Consider the following 22068-nt stretch of genomic DNA (forward strand, 5'->3'; position numbering starts at 1 on the left):
ACTGAGAGGCAACAGATGATGGCAATAACGTCTATACATTGCTCCAGCTTGGCCCTTTTGGCAACTGAGGCTTGAATGTTATTCGTTGGAGCCAGTGAGGTAACAGATGGGAGGGGCTCCTCTCTGAAGTAGGAAATTCTTAGGTCACTTTTGAACCTGGTACATAGAGCAGCTGCCCAGCTGAAAGCAAAAAGAGCATCAGCCATTCTGAGGCATTTCAGTGCAACTGGGGGTGGGAGGATTTGACTGATAGCGGCCTGGTTGGCAGTCACGTCACAAAAACAGCCCCCTCTGAGTGAACAGCAAAATCTGACATAAGTATTCTGAAGGCCTCCAGTGGCCAGCAGTCAGAACCACAGTTTCTCTTGTTCCCATGAGCTGGGCCCCTGTGTACTCATGGATGGCTTTTTGCAGTGCTCACAGCTTTTTCAGCCTAGAAACAGTCAGTTTCTATCAAGCTGGCAAGTCCTGAATTTTTACTGCTGCCTGAATGGGGCCTTCTCCATCAGCTCTGGAATAAAGTTTTTATTGGGAGATTCAAATGCATGAAGAGACTGTGAGCCTCTGCCAACAGAGTGTTATATACTCTCTGCCATTCAGAATAAAATGACACACTGCAGACAGGGTGTGAAGCATGACACATGTGCAACCTGGACAGTTCATAAAGCTCTGACAATACTGGCTCCACTGACAGTGATGATAGACACGATTAGACTTAAAAATAAAGTATTCCAAAGTGCTTTACAAAGCAATGCTATCAAGAAACAACCACTGCAGAAAATTGGTATCTTGGGCTTATGGGCTTACATTCCACCTGAGGATCTCAAAGCATTTTACGAAGGTGGAGAAGGTATCATATCCCCTTTTTACAAATAGGGAAGTTGAAGCATAGGAAGAACATAAGAACAACCACACTGGGTCAGACCAATGGTTCATCTAGCCCAATATCCTGTCTTCTGACAGTGGCCAAAGCCAGGTGCTTCAGAGGGGAAGAACAGAACAGGCAATCAGTGAGTGATCCATCCCCCATTGTCCATTCCCAGTTTCTGACAGGCATGTGACAACACGTCCACAACCTTGGACACCCCATCCTCTTTTGGAGGCAGCATGGTCCAGTGGCGAGGAGACTGGCCTAGGAGTTACATGGGGCCCATGGTTTCTATTCCTGGCTCTGGTACGGCCCTGCTCTGCAAACTTGGCCAAGTCACTTCACCTCTCTGTGAATCCGTTTCTCCATTTGTAACATGGGGATAATGACACCTTTATTTGTAAAGCACTTTGAGATCTATGGATGAAGAGATAAGTATTCCAGAAGGTCTATCATCTAAGAGATAAGTATTATTATCTTGGCCAGATACCAGAGTTATCTTCTACTCCTTTGAAAAACACCACAATATCTTTAAATTCCACCTGGAAAGCTAGCAGATGTGGGCAAAGGGCCCTTGCTTTAACATGGGATAGTCCTTCTCAAAATGCCGTGCCCCATAGTCCCACTAGCATTGGACATGATCACGGAATGTAGAATGCTACCCTCTGAGCCAGCATTTCTCAAACAGTGGGTCCTGGGAAAGGTCTAAGTGGGTTGTAGTGCAGTGCCCCAGAGATGCTCGCTGCCCTGTGTTCTCACTTCCCTTGGGCAGCAAGCAGAGGCCTGGGGAGCGTGATCCAGGCAGCAGCAGCATGGAGGAAGCACCTCTGGGGCGCACACAGTGGGGACAGGCTGCTAGCTGTCTGCTCCCCGGCGCCAGTCACTTCCTCCATGCTGCTGCCCCTTGCTCTCACTTCCCCAGCAGGCAGCGGCACAGGGAGCAGGACCCAGGCAGGAAGTGGCCGGAGCCAGCAAGTGGACGGACAGTCAGCAGTCATGGTGGCCCGATTGTGGAGAGAGAAGGGTTGGCTGGGGCTGTAGGAGGGGACAGGGCTGGAAGAGCCAAGCTTGGGAGGAGAGGGAAAGCAGAGGCCAGGGGGCTGACAAGGGGAGCAGGGGTAATGGTGGGTCTCCCCACAAAAAAGACAAAATGCAGTTAGTCGCCTTAGTAACAGTTTAGGAACCACTGCTCTGAGCCATACTGACATCAGCAAGGGGAAAAAACAGGGCAGGAGCTTCGGGAACGAGCCACACCTGTTTGTTCTTCACACAACGAAAATATGTTGGCTGCTGTGTAATCTTTGTGAAACCCAAGAGATATGAGTGCCTGGTGCATACTGATTTTTGCCAGTGACTAAGGCAGATGTGTTCTGATATGACACTCATGAGCTCTGACGCCCTCAGGCAATCTGGGATTTGTTGCTATGCAAAGATTTACTCACATCTCAGATCCTTGTCTAGAGGGTTTGACATGATATTTCACAGGTGTGGCACTTTGCAAATTGCAAAACACCTCCCTGGGTGTCTCATTTGGCACAATGCAGCAGACAGTACTCTGCATGTGCAGAGGATGAGGCCAAGATGGGGTTCAAAGTACATCATGTACCAAACATGCTGTTTTCAACAGGGACAATGTTCCAAGGCTTTTTACTTACTGATGCCCGTTTTCTCTCTTCACTGCAGCTTTCTGCCTCTGGACAGGAATCAGAACACCACAGAGCCACATCACCAGCCAACAAGCTTCCCCAGGTTTCAATGTGAAAATATACACTAGAGTCCTAAATAGGAGGCTTCTGCCACTTGCCAACCTGCAGAGAGGCTCCCAAGCTTCTCTCACTCCCACATGGCTCTCACTATCTCTACCCCTTCATTTACTGCCACCACTTTTGGTCTATCAATTTGGCTGCTAAGGGAGTTACCATGGACAAGGACGTGCAGTTTGCATGTTCTTATGAACAGAGGGGGCCTAAGTGTGCAGGCCACTTGCATGGGGATTCTCACACACAGTTTACACTTCCCCTTTATATGTGCATTCTCACACTCCCTCACATACACATGAATTGCACTCAGAATGAGTTGGTTGTAGGGTGCTGAGTCTGCATGTATCAGCAACTCTGTAGTTTGACAACATGTTTTCAGCACCATTTTGACAGCCTAGACATGACAGCAGCCATCAGGGATGGTTTTAAGATAGTGAATTCTATATTCCCCCAGTGTCAGAGGGAAGCACTAAAAAGTCCTTTCCAACCCTGATTTTGCAGTGATTTTCATAGTATGCTACTTCATAAGTGTAATGGGTGGCATAAAACTGATTGACAAAGAGCTCATCTGATAAAGCAAATGGCTAATAGGTTATGAGCTTTGAATTTGCAACAGCAATTCCCACTGAAGTAAATAGGAGTTGCAGGTGCTCAGAGCTTCTCAAAATCAGTCCTGAGTTTACAAGACTAGACCTGCAACTCTAATAATCATCTCCCTCCTTACTAAATTTAGGGCTTTTAAAAACATTGATAGATTTTGCATGGCAACCCAGGAACCACAGCACAAACAATTGCAAAACATTTCAGCATTATTGTCCTGGTTCATGACTGAGATTTTTCATTAGAAAATAGCCCAGATTTGCAGTACACATTAAAAGTATATTCTAGAGAGACCATAAATGCACAATAGAGCAATGCAGAGTTTGCAGCTGATTTAGCACAGCTCAGTAAAGAATAAAAGGGCTGGCTACACAGCTTTGCCAAGTCAGAGTAGGTGAATCAATGCCTTCATCTATCAGACTGCGCCCTGGCACACACTCATGCAACCTGGACTGTCTTTTCCCTTTAGTTGGGAATGAATAAACAGACTCATGTACAAAGCGTCCCCAGCAATATTTACCCCACTAGCCATGTTAAATAACAGGGATTGGGGTCAATGGGGTATGGACACATACAAACATATCTCGGAACAGATTCCAAGTGGGGTTGGAAGTTAGTTGCTGTTGGTATATCCAGCAGTTTGACTTACACAGGTTCCATCAAAGTTTGAAGCCATTTGCTCAGTCTGGTATATTCAGGCTCATGTTTTTTTTCTAATGCCAAACTTTTGATTTTTTTAAAAAAAATATCGCTTTTAATTTCCTGTACACCTAAGTCTCGATCCGAAGTAAGTGGTGGGAAACATTCCAAAAACCTGCTGCTGATGCAGCATCTAGTATTGATTTAAACATAAAATAGACATACAGCTTGCATTGAAATTGTGATATTGCATTCTCTAACCCAGCTCTGGAGATCATAGAAGGGATGCAGGTGTGGAGGAAAAGTGGAAAACTGGGATGGCATTCATGTTTTAACCCATATAAAACTCTGATCAACTACTCTCACTGGGTATGTCTACTGTAATGTAGACATACTGTGTGTGGCCTTTTCAGATTGGTAGGCCAACTTTGCAGTTATTACGTTTGCATCCCCTTCCTTATTTTAACCATGTAACTTTATTCTTTATCTATCTAGATACAACAACTTAAAAGGAAACCTGCTGCATTCCCTATTTCCTCTTATTTCTATCACAAGCTCACACTGGTTCTCTCCAGTTGCTTCTATTCCCACCAGACAGATCTTTTTAAGGTTGTGGTTTCTTCTGGAGGAAGATCGGGCATCAGTACAGGGAGACTTATTATTCTGGAATACAGTAGCACCCCAATAAGATTGAGACCCCATTGGGGTTGGTGCCGCACAAGAACATAGTAACAGTCTGCCCGGATGAGCAAAGGAACCTCCCTGACAGTCTGCTAAGGGGTAGGGTTGTGAAGGGATTCAGGAAGGAACATCTTTCAGACTGAGATGTGCACTCTGCTTTCTCTATCAGGGACACTTTATAATTGTGCTCTCTTTATTTGCCATTTTTTAAAATCTACAATAAAGACACTCAGGCTGAAATTATAGCAGTTGCTGTTTGGATAAAGTGACCAGACGTCCTTTTTTCCCTCCCAGACTTCTGCATTCTGTCCTGGAAACCTGGAACCAGGAAATGGGACACCCATTTTTATGCTCAGCACCTCTCCTCGCCCACGGGTCCTGCTGGGGGCTCTGCTCAGAAGCTGTTATCCCCTGTGCCTGAGGACAGCAGCTACAGCAGACTTACCACCCACCACCATCGGGGCTTGGCCAGTGGCACTTGCACCTCCATCGGGCCTGAAGGAGTGAGCCCTGGCTGGCAGTGATGGCAACAGCAGCAACAGTCAGGCTTGCAAAAGTGGGGCTTGGCAGCGGCACCAGCCCTGAAGGTGATGAGAAGGGGTGAATGCATGAAATGGGCTGGTCCATGTCCACACTGGGAAACGGGGGAAGAGAAAGTCATGAAGGACCCTGTCCGGGGGTGTGTGGAAAGGCCAATTTGTTGTGATTTATAAATTATTTTCTCCGTTAGTGTTATTAAAGTGACTTTCAGCTAACTTTTAAAAATGACATTAGATGTTAAGTTTGTTATTTTATTATTTTTAAGTGAGAAAAAAATTGTAAGTTAAAAACATCTCTTTTTAAATTAATGGGAGATTGAGTGACAGTGGAATAATCTGTTTTTATCATATTGTTACGGCAGGTGTCACTTGGTGGTGCTGTTAAACACAGTCTTCCAAGTTCTTAGCTGGCAAGAAAGTTTTGGACAGGCTGACATGTAAGTCTTGGGAAGCTGTGCTGGGTTGTTGTTAGCCGGATTATGCAAGATTGGATATAGAGGCAGCTTGGGGAGAGAGGGAGCCGTGTGAGCAGCTGGAGAATTTGCTGTCTGCCTTGAGCTCTGATAAGAATCCATTCTTGAGGCAGAATTGCTCCTTGGGAACCAGGCACTGGTTGGGCTGTGATGCCTGAAAGAAGGGATTGCCCTGCATGTTGTTCAACCATCTCATCCCAGCACTGGCGAATGTGTGCAAATAAAGCAAATTTACACTTAAAGTATATCTGGATTTCATATCACCAAATTTCTCTTTCACTGGAGAACTGACCTATAAGGCCCTGGACATCTGCTGCCACTCAGCACAAGGGGGACACTGGGGTCAGTAGAGGACATTGGTGTTGGAATAAGGGGCCACAGTATTAGTAAATCTGTGACAGGTATCATCCCTTCCCCTGCTCCTGTGCGTTTTCATTTTGAGAATGTGGCCACCTGGCATGGGAGTTGGAATCTAACACAGTGCAAGCCTAGGATGCTTCTCAACCAGAGACTGCTCTCAAAAGGAGCAAAAGGGATATGCTGTGTGCTTGACTTTCTGCCAGGCTGACAATGAACCACATAGCAGAAGGCACACTAACATGTCCTGGGTACAGCTGGCCAGAAACTGGAATTCCCATTCTATGGGACATTCAGAAATTTAAAAAAATAATAATTCCAAAACAGAACAAAAATGAAATTTCAGCATTGTTTGTGGAATGTGAATACCAAAGTTTTGTTTTGCTGAAGAGCTGGGATACTGGAAGCCCTAGCTCAGGGGCAGTCCATCTGGTGGGCTGCCCCAAAACCAGGGACCCTGGGAACCAGAAAGACGGGAAGCCCCAGAGGTCCAGGCTAGCAAAGAGATGCAAGTCTAGGAGCTGGACTCCCAGGCTCCCCATCAGCCTGCCAGGTGGGCTGCTGAGGAGCTGGGTGGGTGAGTCAGCAGGAACCCAGGCAGGTTTTGAAACCTAGCTGGCAGGCAGAGCTGTATCAGAAACCTGCAGGGTTTCTGTTAGAATTTAGTCAAAAAATCAATACATGCCCCCAGAACGTTTCAATTTAGACAAATCAACCTTTTCTGATTAAAAAATATTCCACTGGAAAATTTCCAACCAGATCTAATAATAAGACTACTTGCAGAGTCAGGTACTACTTGGCATGAGTAAGAGTGGCCCTTTTGTTTTTATTGGGGTATTGACTTCTTGTGTAAGTTTCCCACCTACTAGACACGTAGCAGCAACTGAAATAAGCCCCCTCTGAGGCTCTCCACTGCAATCAACCTTCGTATTCCCAAGAATGATGACAATCATTAATCAGTGGTATTGGGAAGGTAACGTTTTCTTTGGTAAGGTCTTTACTGCTTTAGGCAGCCACATGCACTCCTGGCAATGTCCCTAGACAAGCCTTGCTGGCGATATACAGTATACATCTTGCTCGGAAAAGACTGTCTGAGAAAGTAGCTTGCTTCCCAGCTCCAATTCCAACACCTTGTAAACTTGGCAAGACTAATGACCCATGCTGGCTGGACAGCAGGAATAACTGATGCCTGATAGATAGCCTCCTGCAAACGAACTGCACTGCACATAAGCCCTGAGCTATTCTGCAAAAGGAGGCCTTGTTGGCCTGATTTCCTTACTGCTAACAGTTAACAGACTTCCCTACCGTTCATTGTTCAGGGTCATCCTTGGCGGATCCAGGTTGGGGTTCTCCATGGACTCCATCTGAGGACAGCGTAGGAAGTAGTAGAGGGTATGGAGGGCATCAGGGGACCAGGTAATGGGCTGCTGTTGCCTTGTTTGCCGGATAGGGCTCATGCCGGGGCGGAGGGTGTTCAAACATTGCATGTGGTGCATTGCTCGCGATACCAAGTCACCTGCACAAAAGGGGACAGGAAAAGCATTTCTGAATGTTTATCCAGACCCATATGCTTATTTTCTCAGCTAAATAAAATCACTGGCAACTGAGAAAGCCTTCTTTGTGTGTAATTATTATTTACCCACTAAGCCAATAGGCAGGTCCTGGAGCTGCCATTTTATAGCTTATTGCAGCGGTTCTCAACCTGTGGCCCAATCAGCACAGAGCTGCAGCCCATGTGACATCCTCAGGGCCACACAGACAGTAATGGATGCGGCCCACAATGTTAAATAGGTTGAGAATCACTGGTTTATTGCAATGGAAATTTAATTTCCTTTTAAATTCCTAGCCATTAGACAAGTCATGGTAGAATTAAACTACTATCTAAATAGCTAAACTTGCCTGTCATCTGGGATCAGTGTGATGACTTTGCATTATTTTTCTTCGCTATTTTAATGCTGTTTCTTTTCTTCTGAAGCCACATCCATGGGTTTCTTGCCTGCCTTTGGCTAATGAAATACACTTTGTAAGATCCTACATCAGCACTGGGTTGGGAACATAATTTATGCAAGGGGACAGAGGCAGCGTCCATGTAGGTTGCTTGTTTTGGTTCTCCCTGTCCTCTACATGTTATGAGGCCAGACCAGTTCCCTACATTGGAGCCATCTGATCCCACCTAACTAGCCCTCAAGTCCCAACTGTCTGCCCAGGTTCTTATGACAGAAAGAGGAAAGCCTCTGTCCTAGTTGGAAGTCCCTTCTTGTTGGTGTCCGCTTCTCTTATCCTCCTCACTGTTCTCTAGCTGAAGATTGCTTCCAAGGAGTAACAACATCCACCTCCCTTATTAAAGAGCCAGTCCTTATATTTCTCTCTCTCTCTGATTTTCACAGACCTTGCTGGAAGTCTCTCCCTGAGCCTCATAAAGGTCTCAACTCAAGGAGAAAGCATCCAGTGTCTTCTGAGCTGCTCAGTTCTTGGGGATTCTGAACCCTTGTCAACCGTCCTGTGTCAATACATTGGAAGACTCCCGACCAGGCAACTGGGAGGGGGAAAATCTATGTTACACAGCTGCTACTAAGAAGATACTAACCCTTCCCCTTCAGAACAGGAAGCTGCTGTGGGTTAGCACCTGCAGAGAACACCTTTGGTTATATAAATCTCAAGTGCTCTTCAGCTGACACTTGCTTTAAACATACTACACCCCACGTTACAAACACTACAGTAGCCTGACAGTAAAGGCCTCAAGTGTTACAATTTACAGTAGTGGTATTCCTGTAGCACTAGTCTGAACCACTACTATAGAATACCATATAGGCACAGGGTCTCTTTTTTCCCTGGGAATCTTCTGTTGCTTTATGTTCTACCGTCCTCTAGAATCCTCACAGGAAATGTTCCTCTATTGTGTTCTATGGTTACAATGCTGGGAAAGGATGGAATTGAAATAGCCACCAACACCAAGCTGGGTCTGAGATGGCGCCGTGAACTTAGCCACTCAAAATGTGAATTCACCCTCCCCCTCCCCCCCCCCCTTGACTCCCAGTGCAGTTCTTAGGATGATGCTAATCCACTTAGGTCTAACAGCAAAAAGACCAAGTTTACTACTATGCCTCCAGCTGAACGCTTTAGGGATTGATATTACACAGGCTGGGGAAAACACATGGCTACTGTATGTCTGAGCATTATGCAGTTATTAGTGAGTCAGATCGATGGGGTGTTAAAACCTCACTTTGCAACGTGAAGCTGTGCACTCATTCGTCGCATAGTAAATTCATTTTACAAGTAGACTCCAGAGAGGAAAAAACCTCCTAATGTCTCTGCCTTTCCCATTTCTGTTGCTCCTGAATCTTTCCCTAAAACCCAAACATTCTTACAAGAGTCCTGTGCATCTTCTAGCTTCTGTGCTAATCCGGAATCCCGCATGATCAGAAAAGAAATACATCTGGAATTCAAATTTTCAGCAAAGAATAACATCCCACTCCCTACTTCTTTGGCAACCTCCAGACCATATTTTAAAATCAGTAGGTGACTATATCAGGACATCCATTCACTAGACGTAATGACTAAGCTGGCCAAAGCAGGGACTAGGAAAGAGGGAGAGGAAGCCGCATTCAATCATGGGCCCATGCTACAAAAGCTCCCTTGTGTTCCAGCATAAATAGAGGTGTGTTAAAAGAATTTGAAAAACCTCAAATTAAGGCAAGTTGCAAAATAAATGGTGAAACCACAAGCTCTGGGCCTGGCCAACCCCTGATATTCATTAGCCTTCAGATCACAGGGACTGGGACAGTCGTGCCAGCAGAAATTTTGCAAGGAAAACCAGGCCAGGAAAACACAAATCATTTTGGTTTATTTTAAAGGGGCACTGTCAAGTAGTTTAGGCCCAAAATCTGGGGTTTGTTAACAAAAAAGATTTACAAAATTGATTATATCAGAAGCATTCTCAGGATTTCCCTCCTCCTCATTTTTATATTTTAAATTAAAACAAAAAACTTTCCCCTGGAGCGTCTGCCATCCAAACTTTACTAGTGTATGACAACTAGAAAGTGAATTTGTGGCCATTTGACTAACTGCTGTTAATCTGGTGCTCCGACATTAGGCTGATGCAAGCCATTTAAGCACCTACATAGCTAATAAATAGATCTTTCACCAGCACTGAAGTCACTAAGACAAAGAATAAAATGCTGGAAGAGGGACATTTTATGCATAAATTAAGCATAAAACATCCTAATCTGATTTCCACGAACAGCACCCTGAAACAATCAAATTTTACATAACATGGAACCAATGCCGCTCATGCTGAAGCCAATGACAAAACTGCCATTGACTTCAATAGCAGCAGTCCTTATATTTTGTTTAAACAAATGATCAGTTACAGCTGAAACTCACTTAGTTCTGAGATGCTTCCAACGCAAGTCGCCAAGAGAGACTGTTCCAGAGTTCGGAGCTCCAGCTGGGCATAAGCATCGGCCCGTCCATCACTGCTTATGGAGCCATCATTGTAGGGGCTGAAGTAGGCAGGCAGAGACAGCACACCTGGGGAGAGCAGTGAACAGGCCTGTTACAAGTGAAATTGCAGGGCCAGGGGAATACTCCACCATTCAGGGATGGAATGGAAATACTGAAAGCACTGATTTCTCTTTGTAGTGGTGACTGGGGAATTCAGTGCATGCTGCTCACTCAGCCACAGTGCTCAGGTGGTCTTTGGAACCAATTAATTCTGTTGATTGGCAGAAGCGGAGCAGCTGGGCTCTAGGGAGCAAACACAAATACTATTTGCAGCCTGTAAATGCTGGGAACAAAGAGTTTGTAAAATTATTTTATTGTAAAATTACAACAAAAGTTTTGGAGAGTCTAAAGAAGCCTTTAAAGGTATGTCCACACAGTAAAAAAATCCCACGGCAGTGAGTTTCAGAGTTCAGGTCAACTGACTCTGGCTTGCATTTCAGGGCCAAAAATAGCAGTGTAGATGTTTGGGCTTGGGCTCCAAAGCCCTCCCCCCTTGCTGGGTTTCAGAGCCCAGGCTCTCACCTTAGCATCTACTCTGCTATATTTAGCCCCGCAGCGCAAGCCCAAGTCAGTTGAACCAGGCTCTGATACTCACTGCCGTGGGTCTTTTTTTTTTTTTATTTAGCTGTGTAGACATACCCTAAAACTGTATATGCAAAAATGAAGTTGTGTGCCCACAGGCTGAACTTGCATAGCTGTAATCAGATTGTTGGATGCAATAGCCTGATTTTTAAGGTTGTTGAGCATAATTGCCAAGTCCAGCTGAGGTGAATGGGAACTGAAGATTCTCAGCATCTCTGAAAACCAGGTCATTAATGATCTCATTTGTGCAGCTGACAGTAGGCAGTTTTGAACGCACAAGTTTAAATTTTTTACGTGTTGTGAACATTTGGGCAGGTAAGATTACTCTTAGAAGCGGATTTTGAAAAACTGGCCCATAAAAGCATTTATTTGCATTTCTACAAATGACCCAAATAGAAAGTTCGATTAGAAACACCTCTCCCTCTGTTACACTCTCTCTCTCTCTCTGGTTGTTAAGCATGTTTCTAAAACCGTTTCACTTTCTTTACAAAAGCATTGATGTAAAATGACTAGTTATGTCAATAACATAAAAGCAATTTATATAGTGGTGATCAGAACCCACAATCTGCTTCCCCCCCTCCCCCCCCACTGTTCCTCACACATTCTTGTCAGCTGCTGGAAATGGCCCACCTTGATTATCACTACAAAAGGTTTTTTTTTCTCTCCTGCTGGTAATAGCTCACCTTACCTGATCACTCTCGTTACAGTGTGTATGGTAACACCCATTGTTTCACGTTCTCTGTGTATATAAAATCTCCCCACTGTATTTTCTACTGCATGCAGCCGATGAAGTGAGCTGTAGCTCACAAAACCTTATGCTCAAATAAATTTATTAGTCTCTAAGGTGCCACAAGTACTCCATTTCAGTCTACTTTGCGTATCACTTCACAGTTCTTCCTTTGTCTATAACAAAACAGAGCCAAATTGGGTGAGAGTTTGGTGCGACTGGAAGTACTGTTTAGAGCCTGTCATAACGTCCACAGGCACTGAGCGAGCTTACACAGGCAATTCAACCATTGCACTGGAATCCTGATGTGCAGCAGCTCCCATAATTCCACTCCTTGATCCATCACACAATTTCTTGCTATTCCAGACCTGGGACCCCATACGCTTCTCTGTCAACATACCTCAATCTTGATCTGTGGCACCCTAAGCTATTCACTTTTGTCCCCACACAGCTCTGCTAATGCATTTCAGTACTGTCATGCAATACCCCTACTGTTCCAGTCCTAGATGTGGAGAGTGCTTCATTCTTAATCTGCAGCCACCTCCTGTCATGTCAGTCCCCTGCCTCCCATCAAGCAGATAATTGCCAGTTAACCTGCACCACACTGGGAGATCTTTGTTACTTTGTCTTGGTGTTTTCTTTTGAGATTTTATACAGAATTGATCTCTCCCTCCCTCTCCCATTCAGCAGGACACCTCCTCTTCACATCCTGTTCAGTGGCACAGCCAACGATTGCATCAAGAACTTCCTAGACATTCTGAGGATAAGGGAATGATTTATCCTGCTGTGTCTCTGCACTGTACATCACTGTTGGCTAATGCAGAAAACCCTGCCAATGGTCTCTAATCTGAATAATTAGGAAGCTCGAGTTCTAAGAATTAATAGAAGCAACACATGCAAACTGGAAGCGCTCTCTCACTACACTGCAGCCCCCTACACAGAGTGTGAGCCCACTTCCTTTTCCCATGTTAGTCCTATGAAAGGACATTTTAAGGCATATGGATTGAATTTACAACAGTGGGAGAAGGAAAATGGGCTGATTTGTTAAAAGTTTCAAATGGAGCGCACAACTCTAGGAAGGTGGAAACAGAAATGGGCAGTTACATTAATAAAACAAACAGGGCACACACACACACAAAAAAGCTTTCGGAGCAGATCACCCTCCCCTCTGCTTTCTCCCCCAACGGTTTCAACTGAAAGTTGGTTGGTTTGTTTTAATTACAAATAAAGATTTTGTAGAATGATTTAAGCTGGGCAGACAAATCAAGCAAATTTTCTCAGCTTTTCAGGTTATGGCTTGGCAGTTGTTGAGAATAGTTGGAAATAAAAGTGATTTATTCACTGGGAAAAGTCACTCATATCTGCCCACAAAGTATCGTAGTATTAGAGGGCAAAATATTTAGGGTCTAATGATTCCGCTGGCTGGGAGAGAGGTATGCCTGTTACTTAAGTGGGAGATGAGAATGGAATTAAGTCCTTAAAGCCAGATCCACAGCCCACTGATGTCTGTGGCGGTATTCCATTGATATAAATGGGTTTGAGATCAGGCCCTTAATATACAGCAATAGCATTTATAAAATTTGTTTCCTGTTAATTTAGCAGTGTGTGCATTTTTCACAATTGAAGGGCACTGAGTCCCTGACGGAGTCCTGAGAACCATCCCCTTTTCCCCTGTTGTAGCCTCCCCTTTCTGCAAGGCTTCACAGCACGCTAGCCATTCTTCTGGAAGAGGACTGGAGAGAGCTTCCTATGTAGCACATCAGCACCCTTCCTTAACAGGCCAGAGTAATACATTCCATTCCCCCAGCAAGCAACAAGCTTGCTGGCATCTGAAACACTTTGCGGCCTGGGTGAAGGAAGCAAAAGGCCAGAAGGCAACTTCAATACTTGCTGTAAACAACTGCAATTCCATTGACATCAATCTCCTCTAGTTGTTAGCCATATAGGGCCTGTGATACATATGTGAGCAATTCTGATTCTCTTCATTAGAGAGCAGTGCACACATGTACCCTTCTTTCATAAGGGTTACATTTTTACTCATTACTGCATTTTACACTCACTGCATTCTTTCTTGGAGATGAAAGGGTCCTGTAGTGGAGAGAAAGAGCACTTTGCTCACAACTTTTCAAGAGACTAACAGGAGCGACTGACTGGGCAGCAAGAGTACAATATTCACCACAGTTTGTTTACAGCCTACTTTACTGTGCTAATTTTGGTACTACTTCCGTAGTCCCCATCACTTCATGGGAGGTAGAGAAGTACTGTTAGTCCCACTTTGCAGATGAGGAACTGAGCCCCAGATGGATCTGTAGCCACACTGAGTCCATTAGGGTTGGACTCATGTAACTGGGAGCCAAATTTGATCTTGTATCTTTTAGCCTACAAGAGTCAAACATGGTTTTCATGATGGATAGAGTCAACTGCACTGCAACATGCTATTCTGACTGCAGATATCAGAAATGTTCTGTAGCAGAGATAACAACACAGTCCCACCCAGAAGTGGAATAATTTTCTGAAACGGTGTTAATCTGACAAAAAAGCAGAAATTCAGACAGATGCTTCACTTTACTTCTCAGAGACATGTGGATAATGTATAAATCTCACTCCGAGCTGGAGGTGCTGATGGTGATTCTGATTTGGTAATGTCACATGCTTTTACACGCTCCTGGGATAGGTTATTATGAATGCGTCAGACTGTGAACATCTTACCTTACTTTTGTATCATGACTTTGCAAAGGTGGAAGTGGAGCATATTCTAAGTGGTTAGAAAAGGAGTTAAGAGTGGCTGTGCCGCTGACTGACTGACCAACCTTGGGCAACTTTCATCGCTTCTCTGTGCCTCAGTTTCCTCCTCTATAAAATGGGGCTAATTATGGTTACCGATCCGAGAGTAGTGCTATAATCTTAATTAATATCAGTAAAAGTGTTTTGAGATTTCCAGATAAAAGATATTATAAAAATGCAAAATATGAAGTGTAAATTGTTCTGATTGAATTTGTAGGGCCTGTTTATGAATTTAGATTTGGCTTTATACATTTTTATTCATGGTTATATTGATTTTGATCAAGGCTAACTAAATAAGCAAAATATAACTCAATTAGATTAATTTGTACCTGAACATTCTCTTTTTACTTTCAATCTGGGAGTAAAACTACAGTTGACATGAATTTCAAGGGTATATTTCCCCCACAAAATAACAACCCAAAGCAACCTTTAATTACAATGCTGCAATGATCCATCAACAGCACACTTTGTTGTCTATAAAATATTTTTTTGTTGTATGGGTTACATTGTGTGACTCTCATCCATTCCTGGCCATGCCCTGGTATTTTGGCCACAAAACTATATATATTTATTTATTGCCAAAGAGATTAAGGAGCTAATCCAACTCCCAATGAAGTCAACAGAAGTCTTTCTACTGATTTCAGTGTGGTATGGATCAGGCCTTAAAATCACAACAATTTAAGCAGCAGCTTTTCCCGAGATTATTGGGAGGTAGCACTACATACAGCAGCCCAACTGAAAACACCTTCATAGTTCTGTGATCAAGGCAAGGTTTAACAACAGTACTTAGTTTCTGATATTTTCATAGGTTTTGAAATAGCAACTGGGAATAAAGCAAGGTTTATTCTACCTCACTTAATATACGAAATCTGCTCCAGGGCTCTTAAAAGGCAGTTACTGGGTGGAGTTCCAGTCACTGGGTGAAGCAGTTCTTCAGAATGAAACTGTTCTGCTAGCCTGAAGGTTTTTGAATTGTCGTCTGTAATCTGATGCTTTTTAAGAGCAACTGAAAAATGCTTCTGCAATCTAAATTGAGTCCAGGGATAGACAAAAAACACCACCAACAAAAAATGTTCACACCATTCGACATCTTGTTGCTTTTAGTGGTGCAGTGGGGATGCTGTTATGGCTGGTGGGCCATCACTTCCCAGGCAAGTTGGCCATGCAACTCTGCAGTTTCCACCTGATGTGGGGTTTGGTTCAAGCTCAAAGCTCAGGTCAGGTTTCTCTAAAGGTTTGAGAACTTCACGAGTGACTCCTGGGCTGAATTTTGAGCGAAGCTGGGATAATTTGCAGCTTGGCATCAGTCACATGACAATTATGGTTTGGCATCAAAAGGTGAACTAGGAGGTTTTGACTGGATTTTGTTTGGAGATTTCATGCTAGAGGGATCAAAATCCTTGTCCATGACATTTTATCTTTACGTTGTTAAGCTCGCCAAGTTCTTTGCATGTGATGTTTATGGAAAAGGACTCTCCAATGGGAAGATTTTCACTGTGTTTTCTGGACTTCATAGCACTTTAAAGCAGTTGGTACAGAAATCTGCTGTAATTTAAATCTTTCACGTTGGAAGACAGCTTCTTGACTACCTTGTCAGCTCTTTGAGGTTTTCCAGATGGTTACATGACGTTTAGAGGTGGCCTTTCAGAAGTGGTAAAGAGCCAGTGAGACTGGTCTGAAAAGCAATGGAATTTTGCCATCTGGGATTCCTTGTGGAGATTGCATAGGGCACTAACTCTGTTAGAAAGGTGTGACAAAGTCTAAAGAGCTTGGTTCAGGATATATTAAGCTACCAAACACAGATATCGCTATCCCATGGGGCATACGTTGGGGAGTATGGAGAGAAGGAGGGGGTTACATGTTGCGCTTTAACTTGTTTTTAGATGAAACCAGTAAAATTATATTTGTTTTATATATCTTTCCTCTGGGCAGAACAAAAATAACCTCTTTAAAACAAGGACTATCTTTTTGCTCTGTTTGTACAATGCCTAGCACAGTGGGGTTCATGACTTCCTAGACATTACCATAACATCAACAAACAAAACAAACATGAGACAAAGATCCATTTCAGGAAATTAAACCTAAAGATGAATTTTTGACAGCTCTGGGAGCACTCACTAGATTCAGGATCATATCTAGCCATTTACCTATCCTTAATCATGATACATTTTGTATGAGTCACATACGCACCAAAACAAAAAGTGTAAATAATACACAGGATCCATCAAGAATATAAAAAATAAGAAAGAAAAATGTCTTCTGTCATGGGCATCAAGACAATTTTGCAATATATGTCTTGTGATTAGTTCCATACGGAACATTTACAAAGGTCAAATGTTAACTGAATCCAGTAGGCTTGTAGAACTAACATTTTAGAGACAGAAGGGTGAAATCCTGCCCCCACTGAAGTTGATGGCAAGACTCCCATTGATTTCAATGGGGCCAGGATTTCACCTAGGAAATCAAGAAGACTCTAATCCAGAGGTGGGCAACCTGTGGCCCATCAGAGTAATCTGCTGGTGGGCCATGAGACAGTTTGTTTACATTGACTGTCCGCAGGTACAGCTTTGCGCAGCTCCCAGTGGCTGTGGTTCACCATTCCCAGCCAATAGGAGCTGTTTGAAGTAGCGGCTGGCCCGCACTGTGACCACCTGTGGCCGGGAACGGCAAACTGTGGCCACTGGGAGCTGTGGGTGGCTGTGCCTGTGGACAGTCAGTCAATGTAAACAAACTGTCTCATGGGCTGCCAGTGGATTACCCTGATGGGCCACAGGTTGCCCACCACTGCTCTAATCCAATTGCAACTCTAATTACCCTGTTTGGGTGGGACACAGAGACAGATGTCCTTTTTCTACAAAAAGTGCCATAAATCTTAAACATCTTGAGTGGTGAGGGACTCCATTAATTTCTGTCCCGCAATGCAGTGCCATGCTACACTGATTCAGAAAGGACTCAGAACAAAGAGCACCACCTTCCAAGTCTCTGCCATCTTCTGGACCTTTTATTTTTCTCCTTGGCAGGCTCTCGTCCAAGTACTATGAAAGCTCAAGCCTACTTGGTTTTATGAAATCTGACATCATCACAGCGATAGTCTACTGTTCCTTCTGACAGCAGAGTACACCAAAGGAAACCAGCCAACCAAAGTGTTCCTCCGCTAACATATACAAATGTAAACATATCAGGTTCTGAGATCAGATACAGTCATGTATCACCCTGATAGGAAGACAGGAGTTGGGAAAGAAGTTTGTGATGGGAGAAGAGTGCTTATAACTGCTAACTAATGGGAAAGTAACAGTTTTGCATTAAGTGATTACAAAACAGATGGGCACATCATTCAGTGGGGCTCTGTCAGCAGTAAGAGAAATCAAAACCAGTCATATGTATGAGCATCCACATTTAACAATCATACCTTAATTCAAAACAAATGCGGGAAGGAGACAGCGGGAGGGAAAGAAAGGCTTAAGCACTGAGACAGAAGGGTCCTTGGATTATCTACAAGTGCACAGCGGTGCACAGTTTAAGAGCCACTGTCTTAGCTGTTCAGTTCTGGAAACTGCTGGGTACAGATCAGATCAATTCGCACACCCACACATTAAAATGAGTTTTGTGGTCTCACACTGATTGTTTGTGGCCATCTTTCCACACCAGGCCCCTCACATACATGCGAACTGGCAGCCTCTTCTGAGGGACAGCCAGGGCTCCATTTGACAATACCAGTCAGGACCGTGGTGCACAAGCATAGCCAGGAATGGGAGAGTAGGGGGTGCTGTAGTCAGGACCCTTGTCGAGATGAGGGGATAGAGATTTGGGGGCTAGACTAAAATAGGAGGAGAAGTGTAGGTCAAGATTTAGGGATGATGGCCAGGGTGAGGGATTGTTGCCAAGATTGGAACAGTTGTGGGTGTTGAAGGTCATGACTGTTTGGTAGGGGAGTGTGGGGAAACTTTTACAGTGCCGATCTGTACTACATTTAGCTCTAGGCAGAGCTCTCAGTTTCATGAGTGGAACATACTTTGTGTCCTAATGCACACATCAAAGACTAATACTGGCAGCCACAGTTTGTCTGGGCTTAAGTAACATGTTATCAAGAGCCAGCATTGTCTTCTAGAAAACAATCTGGTCATTATTAGCAAAATATCAATAGGCATTATGTGGCTCAAGCATAAAGATGCCCCAAAACTGCAGGCTTAAGGACACCCTGAAAGTCCATTATCTCTCCGCTATAACCTGGCTCACCAGCCCCAATGTTCCGTAAGTATGTGGAAGAATCAGAGTTTACGGACTCTGCAGCTCTAGGGGAGCTATTACACTAACATTCGGTGTACATTATAGTGCAGAAAATCTGTAAGTCAGCACAAATCCTTAAATGCCTGGGTAATCTCACGGAACTAATCATGCTTTCTACTAATACTGGACTGTCAGAAAACACTAACAGGTTTTTATTTCACCCATCCTTGAAATACAATCATCTCTGGGGTGGCACATGGCTGCCATGCTACATCAGCATCAAATAACTGTTTTGGGAAAAGGAGCGGACCATTGAAAATGCTGGGGTTGGGCTGGAGGTGGGAGGTATAGGGGTAGGGTACTGGAAGTTCCATAGCGTGGCTGGGACAAATGGCATTCTAGATGATCAAGAGTGGATAGAGCCTCTTTTTTACATCATATTCAAAAGCTGACATGAAGATGGCAGAAGGGCAGCACACTACCAGCAAACACAGCAACAGGGCATTGGTTATTGTCTCAGAGAGAAGCAAGCACCAGTCCGACTTCCCACACCACGGTGAGTTTTCCTTGGAGGTCTCCTGTCTAACCACTGACCTGGCCTGACCCCAGTTGCTTAATTTTATATAATCTGATGAACACATATCCTGAGCTGGTATTTTAAAGGATAATGGAAAACCAGGTACGTTTCCATAAAGTTCATCATAAACATACTTTGCAATCTGGAGCAGTCAGAAAGGCTAATAGAAAGTTAAGAACCACTAGGAAAAGGATAGATAATAAAACAGAAAATATCATAATGCCACTATACAAATCCATAGTATGCCCACTCCTTGACTACTGTGTGTGCAGTTCCAGTCATCCCCAGCTCAGAAAAACACACATTAGAACTGGAAAAGGGCAACAAAAATTATTAGGGGTATGTAACAGCTTCCATATGTGGAGAGATTAAAAAGACGGGGACTGTGCAGTTTAGAAAAGAGATGACTAAGTGGGGATATGCTAGAGGTCTATAAAATCATGACTAGGGTGGTGAAAGTGAATAGGGAAGGTGTTATTTACCCCTTCACATAACCCAAGAACTAGGAGTCATGCAATGAAATTAATTGGCAAAAGGTATAAAACAAACAAAAGGAAGTACTTCTTCACACAACGCACAGTCAACCTGGGGAACTTATGGCCAAGAGATGTTGTGAAGGCCAATCTATAAATGGGTTCAAAAAAGAATTAGATAAGTTCATTAGCCAAGACAGTCAGGGACACAACCCCATGCTCTGGGTGTCCTGAAATCTCTGACTGCCAGAAGCTGGGACAGGAAGACAGGGCATGGATCACTCAATGATTGCCCTGTTCTGTTCATTCCCTCTGAAACATCTGGCCCTGGCCACTGTTGGAAGGCAGGATACTGGGCTAGATGGACCATTGGTCTGACACAATATGGCTTTCTTTTGTTATTATACATCACCTTTTATCTGAGGCTCTCAGTGCTGTGGCCGGAGGGCCACCATCATTACCTCAGTTTCATAGATGGGGAAACAAAGTCATAAAGAGTTGAAGTGAGCTGTCCAAGCTCACAGAGGGAGTTAGTGCCAGATCTCTGCATTGCCCACATCTCCGCATTCAGAGCCACTGATTAGACCGAATTTGCCGATATTGAATCATTGTTCTATTGTCAGCTAGCCCAGATTTTAAATAAGTGGCATGGCTGTGTTTTAACTTGGGTCTGGAAAACTATGCTCACTGTTTTACAAGCTATGATAAAGTCATTTGAAAATGTGGTCTTTGATGTCATCATAATACATTAAAAAGAGACAGAGGAACTTTAATAATTTTCCCATAATTTCTAGAAATGTAAATTTTTTGTAGTGCAACCATTGCAGCTACTTGAAAAGAATCTGATGTGCTCAACAAACACAATCTCCAAGCGCAGGGCCATTCTCTCTAAGATCACCAGCATTCATGGCATCGTAATTTCCATGTGGAATTTGAGGGCATAATAGGACCCTGCAACTCAGCTGTAACAATAGGTTTCGGAATAAACCCCCTGTGCTTTTACAAATTTCTGTTTTCAGATTCCAATTAGACTCATTAAAGAGCAAACCCTCTACAGGGCTGTAAATATCACATGGACAAATGAAGAGAAGCTTTATGAGGCACAGTATATTTGCCACAAGGCTTCTGGAAGAAGTGAAGAAAACAGACACACTTGCCAACAGTGAGTGCAGTCTAATGGGTAGAGCAGGAGACTTGGTGTTATGCTGCCGAGGTTCTATTTCCAGCTCTGACACTGACTTGCTGTGTGACCTTGACCAACTTACTGGATCTCCCTGTTTCTCAGTTCACTTAACTGTAAAATGGGAATAATACTTCCCTACCCTCCAGGGTGATTTGACAGAAGCTGCTTTCTTAAATCATCTAACTTCTCCACTCATTCAGAATCATTCCCGTACACCTCAGTAATGTCGCCTTATCCAATATGTACCGACAGTAATTTACTTATGGTCCTTTTTCAGTTAATAACATTAACAACTTTAGTTTTACCCCAAAGAATCCAAAGTGCTTTGCAAAGTGTGCATAGGGATCACCCCACTCCACCCCACCCGAAATGCAGCTACCTTTGGGGTGAAACTCAGTAGCTCTAACAGTGCATGACAATACAACGTAACAGCTTAGGACTGGAAGAGACAGGATTTATCCAGTTGAAACTACAGAGGGGAATGTGGGAAGGTAGAATGGATTTTAGGCAGGTAAAATAGATTTTGGCTAGGACTCCGGGATTACATAGTTACTCTTACAAAACATGCCATAAGAGATTTACTTGTCATCTAGGGTGACCACCCATCCTGAATTGGGCAGGTCAGTCCCAAAATGCAGAGTTCAAGTCCCAGTCTCGGGCTGAATGACTTCCGGACAGCATTTGTCCTGGATTTCCTGCAGCACCACTCCATGCCTGTCTGAGGCTCAAGGGCGGCACCAGCCTCTTCCCAGTGTGGGGGAGGCTGAGGTGGGCCTTAGTCCCTCACTCAGGGCAGATGGAGGGTCTGGGGCTCCCTACAGCGGCTTTGGCTCCCTGGGCATCTCTTCCAATGGCCCGGCTCCCGCTTTCAGTTTGGCCAGGGGGCGGGGCCACAGAGGGGGCAGGGCTCCTTCTTGTGTCCCACTTTTGCCATGAAGGAATATTCTGGAATAGCTAATGTGCATTAATATATTCCACAATAGTTATTCCAGTCAATTTCCCTGGGTAGTTAAGACCTTAGTCTGATTAAACTAATCCACATTCTGGTCTTTCCTGGTTGGATTTCATATACCATTCCATAACATTAAAAATAGA

General features: G+C 44.0%; 1 protein-coding gene across 1 annotated transcript in view; it reads right to left on the reverse strand.

Annotated features, from left to right (window-relative positions):
- The window catches only part of ABTB2 (ankyrin repeat and BTB domain containing 2), a 193015-nt gene that overhangs the window by 49802 nt on the left and 121145 nt on the right, over positions 1–22068 (reverse strand). The window contains exons 2-3 of the mRNA XM_084630910.1: positions 10301–10447; positions 7223–7433 (exon numbers count right to left, since the gene is read on the reverse strand). Coding sequence (XP_084487036.1) covers positions 7223–7433; positions 10301–10447 — 358 coding nt within the window. The remainder of the gene's footprint in view (positions 1–7222; positions 7434–10300; positions 10448–22068) is intronic.

Source organism: Lepidochelys olivacea, assembly GCF_965140295.1.
Source record: "Lepidochelys olivacea isolate rLepOli2 genome assembly, chromosome: 6".
Classification (NCBI taxonomy): domain Eukaryota; kingdom Metazoa; phylum Chordata; order Testudines; family Cheloniidae; genus Lepidochelys; species Lepidochelys olivacea.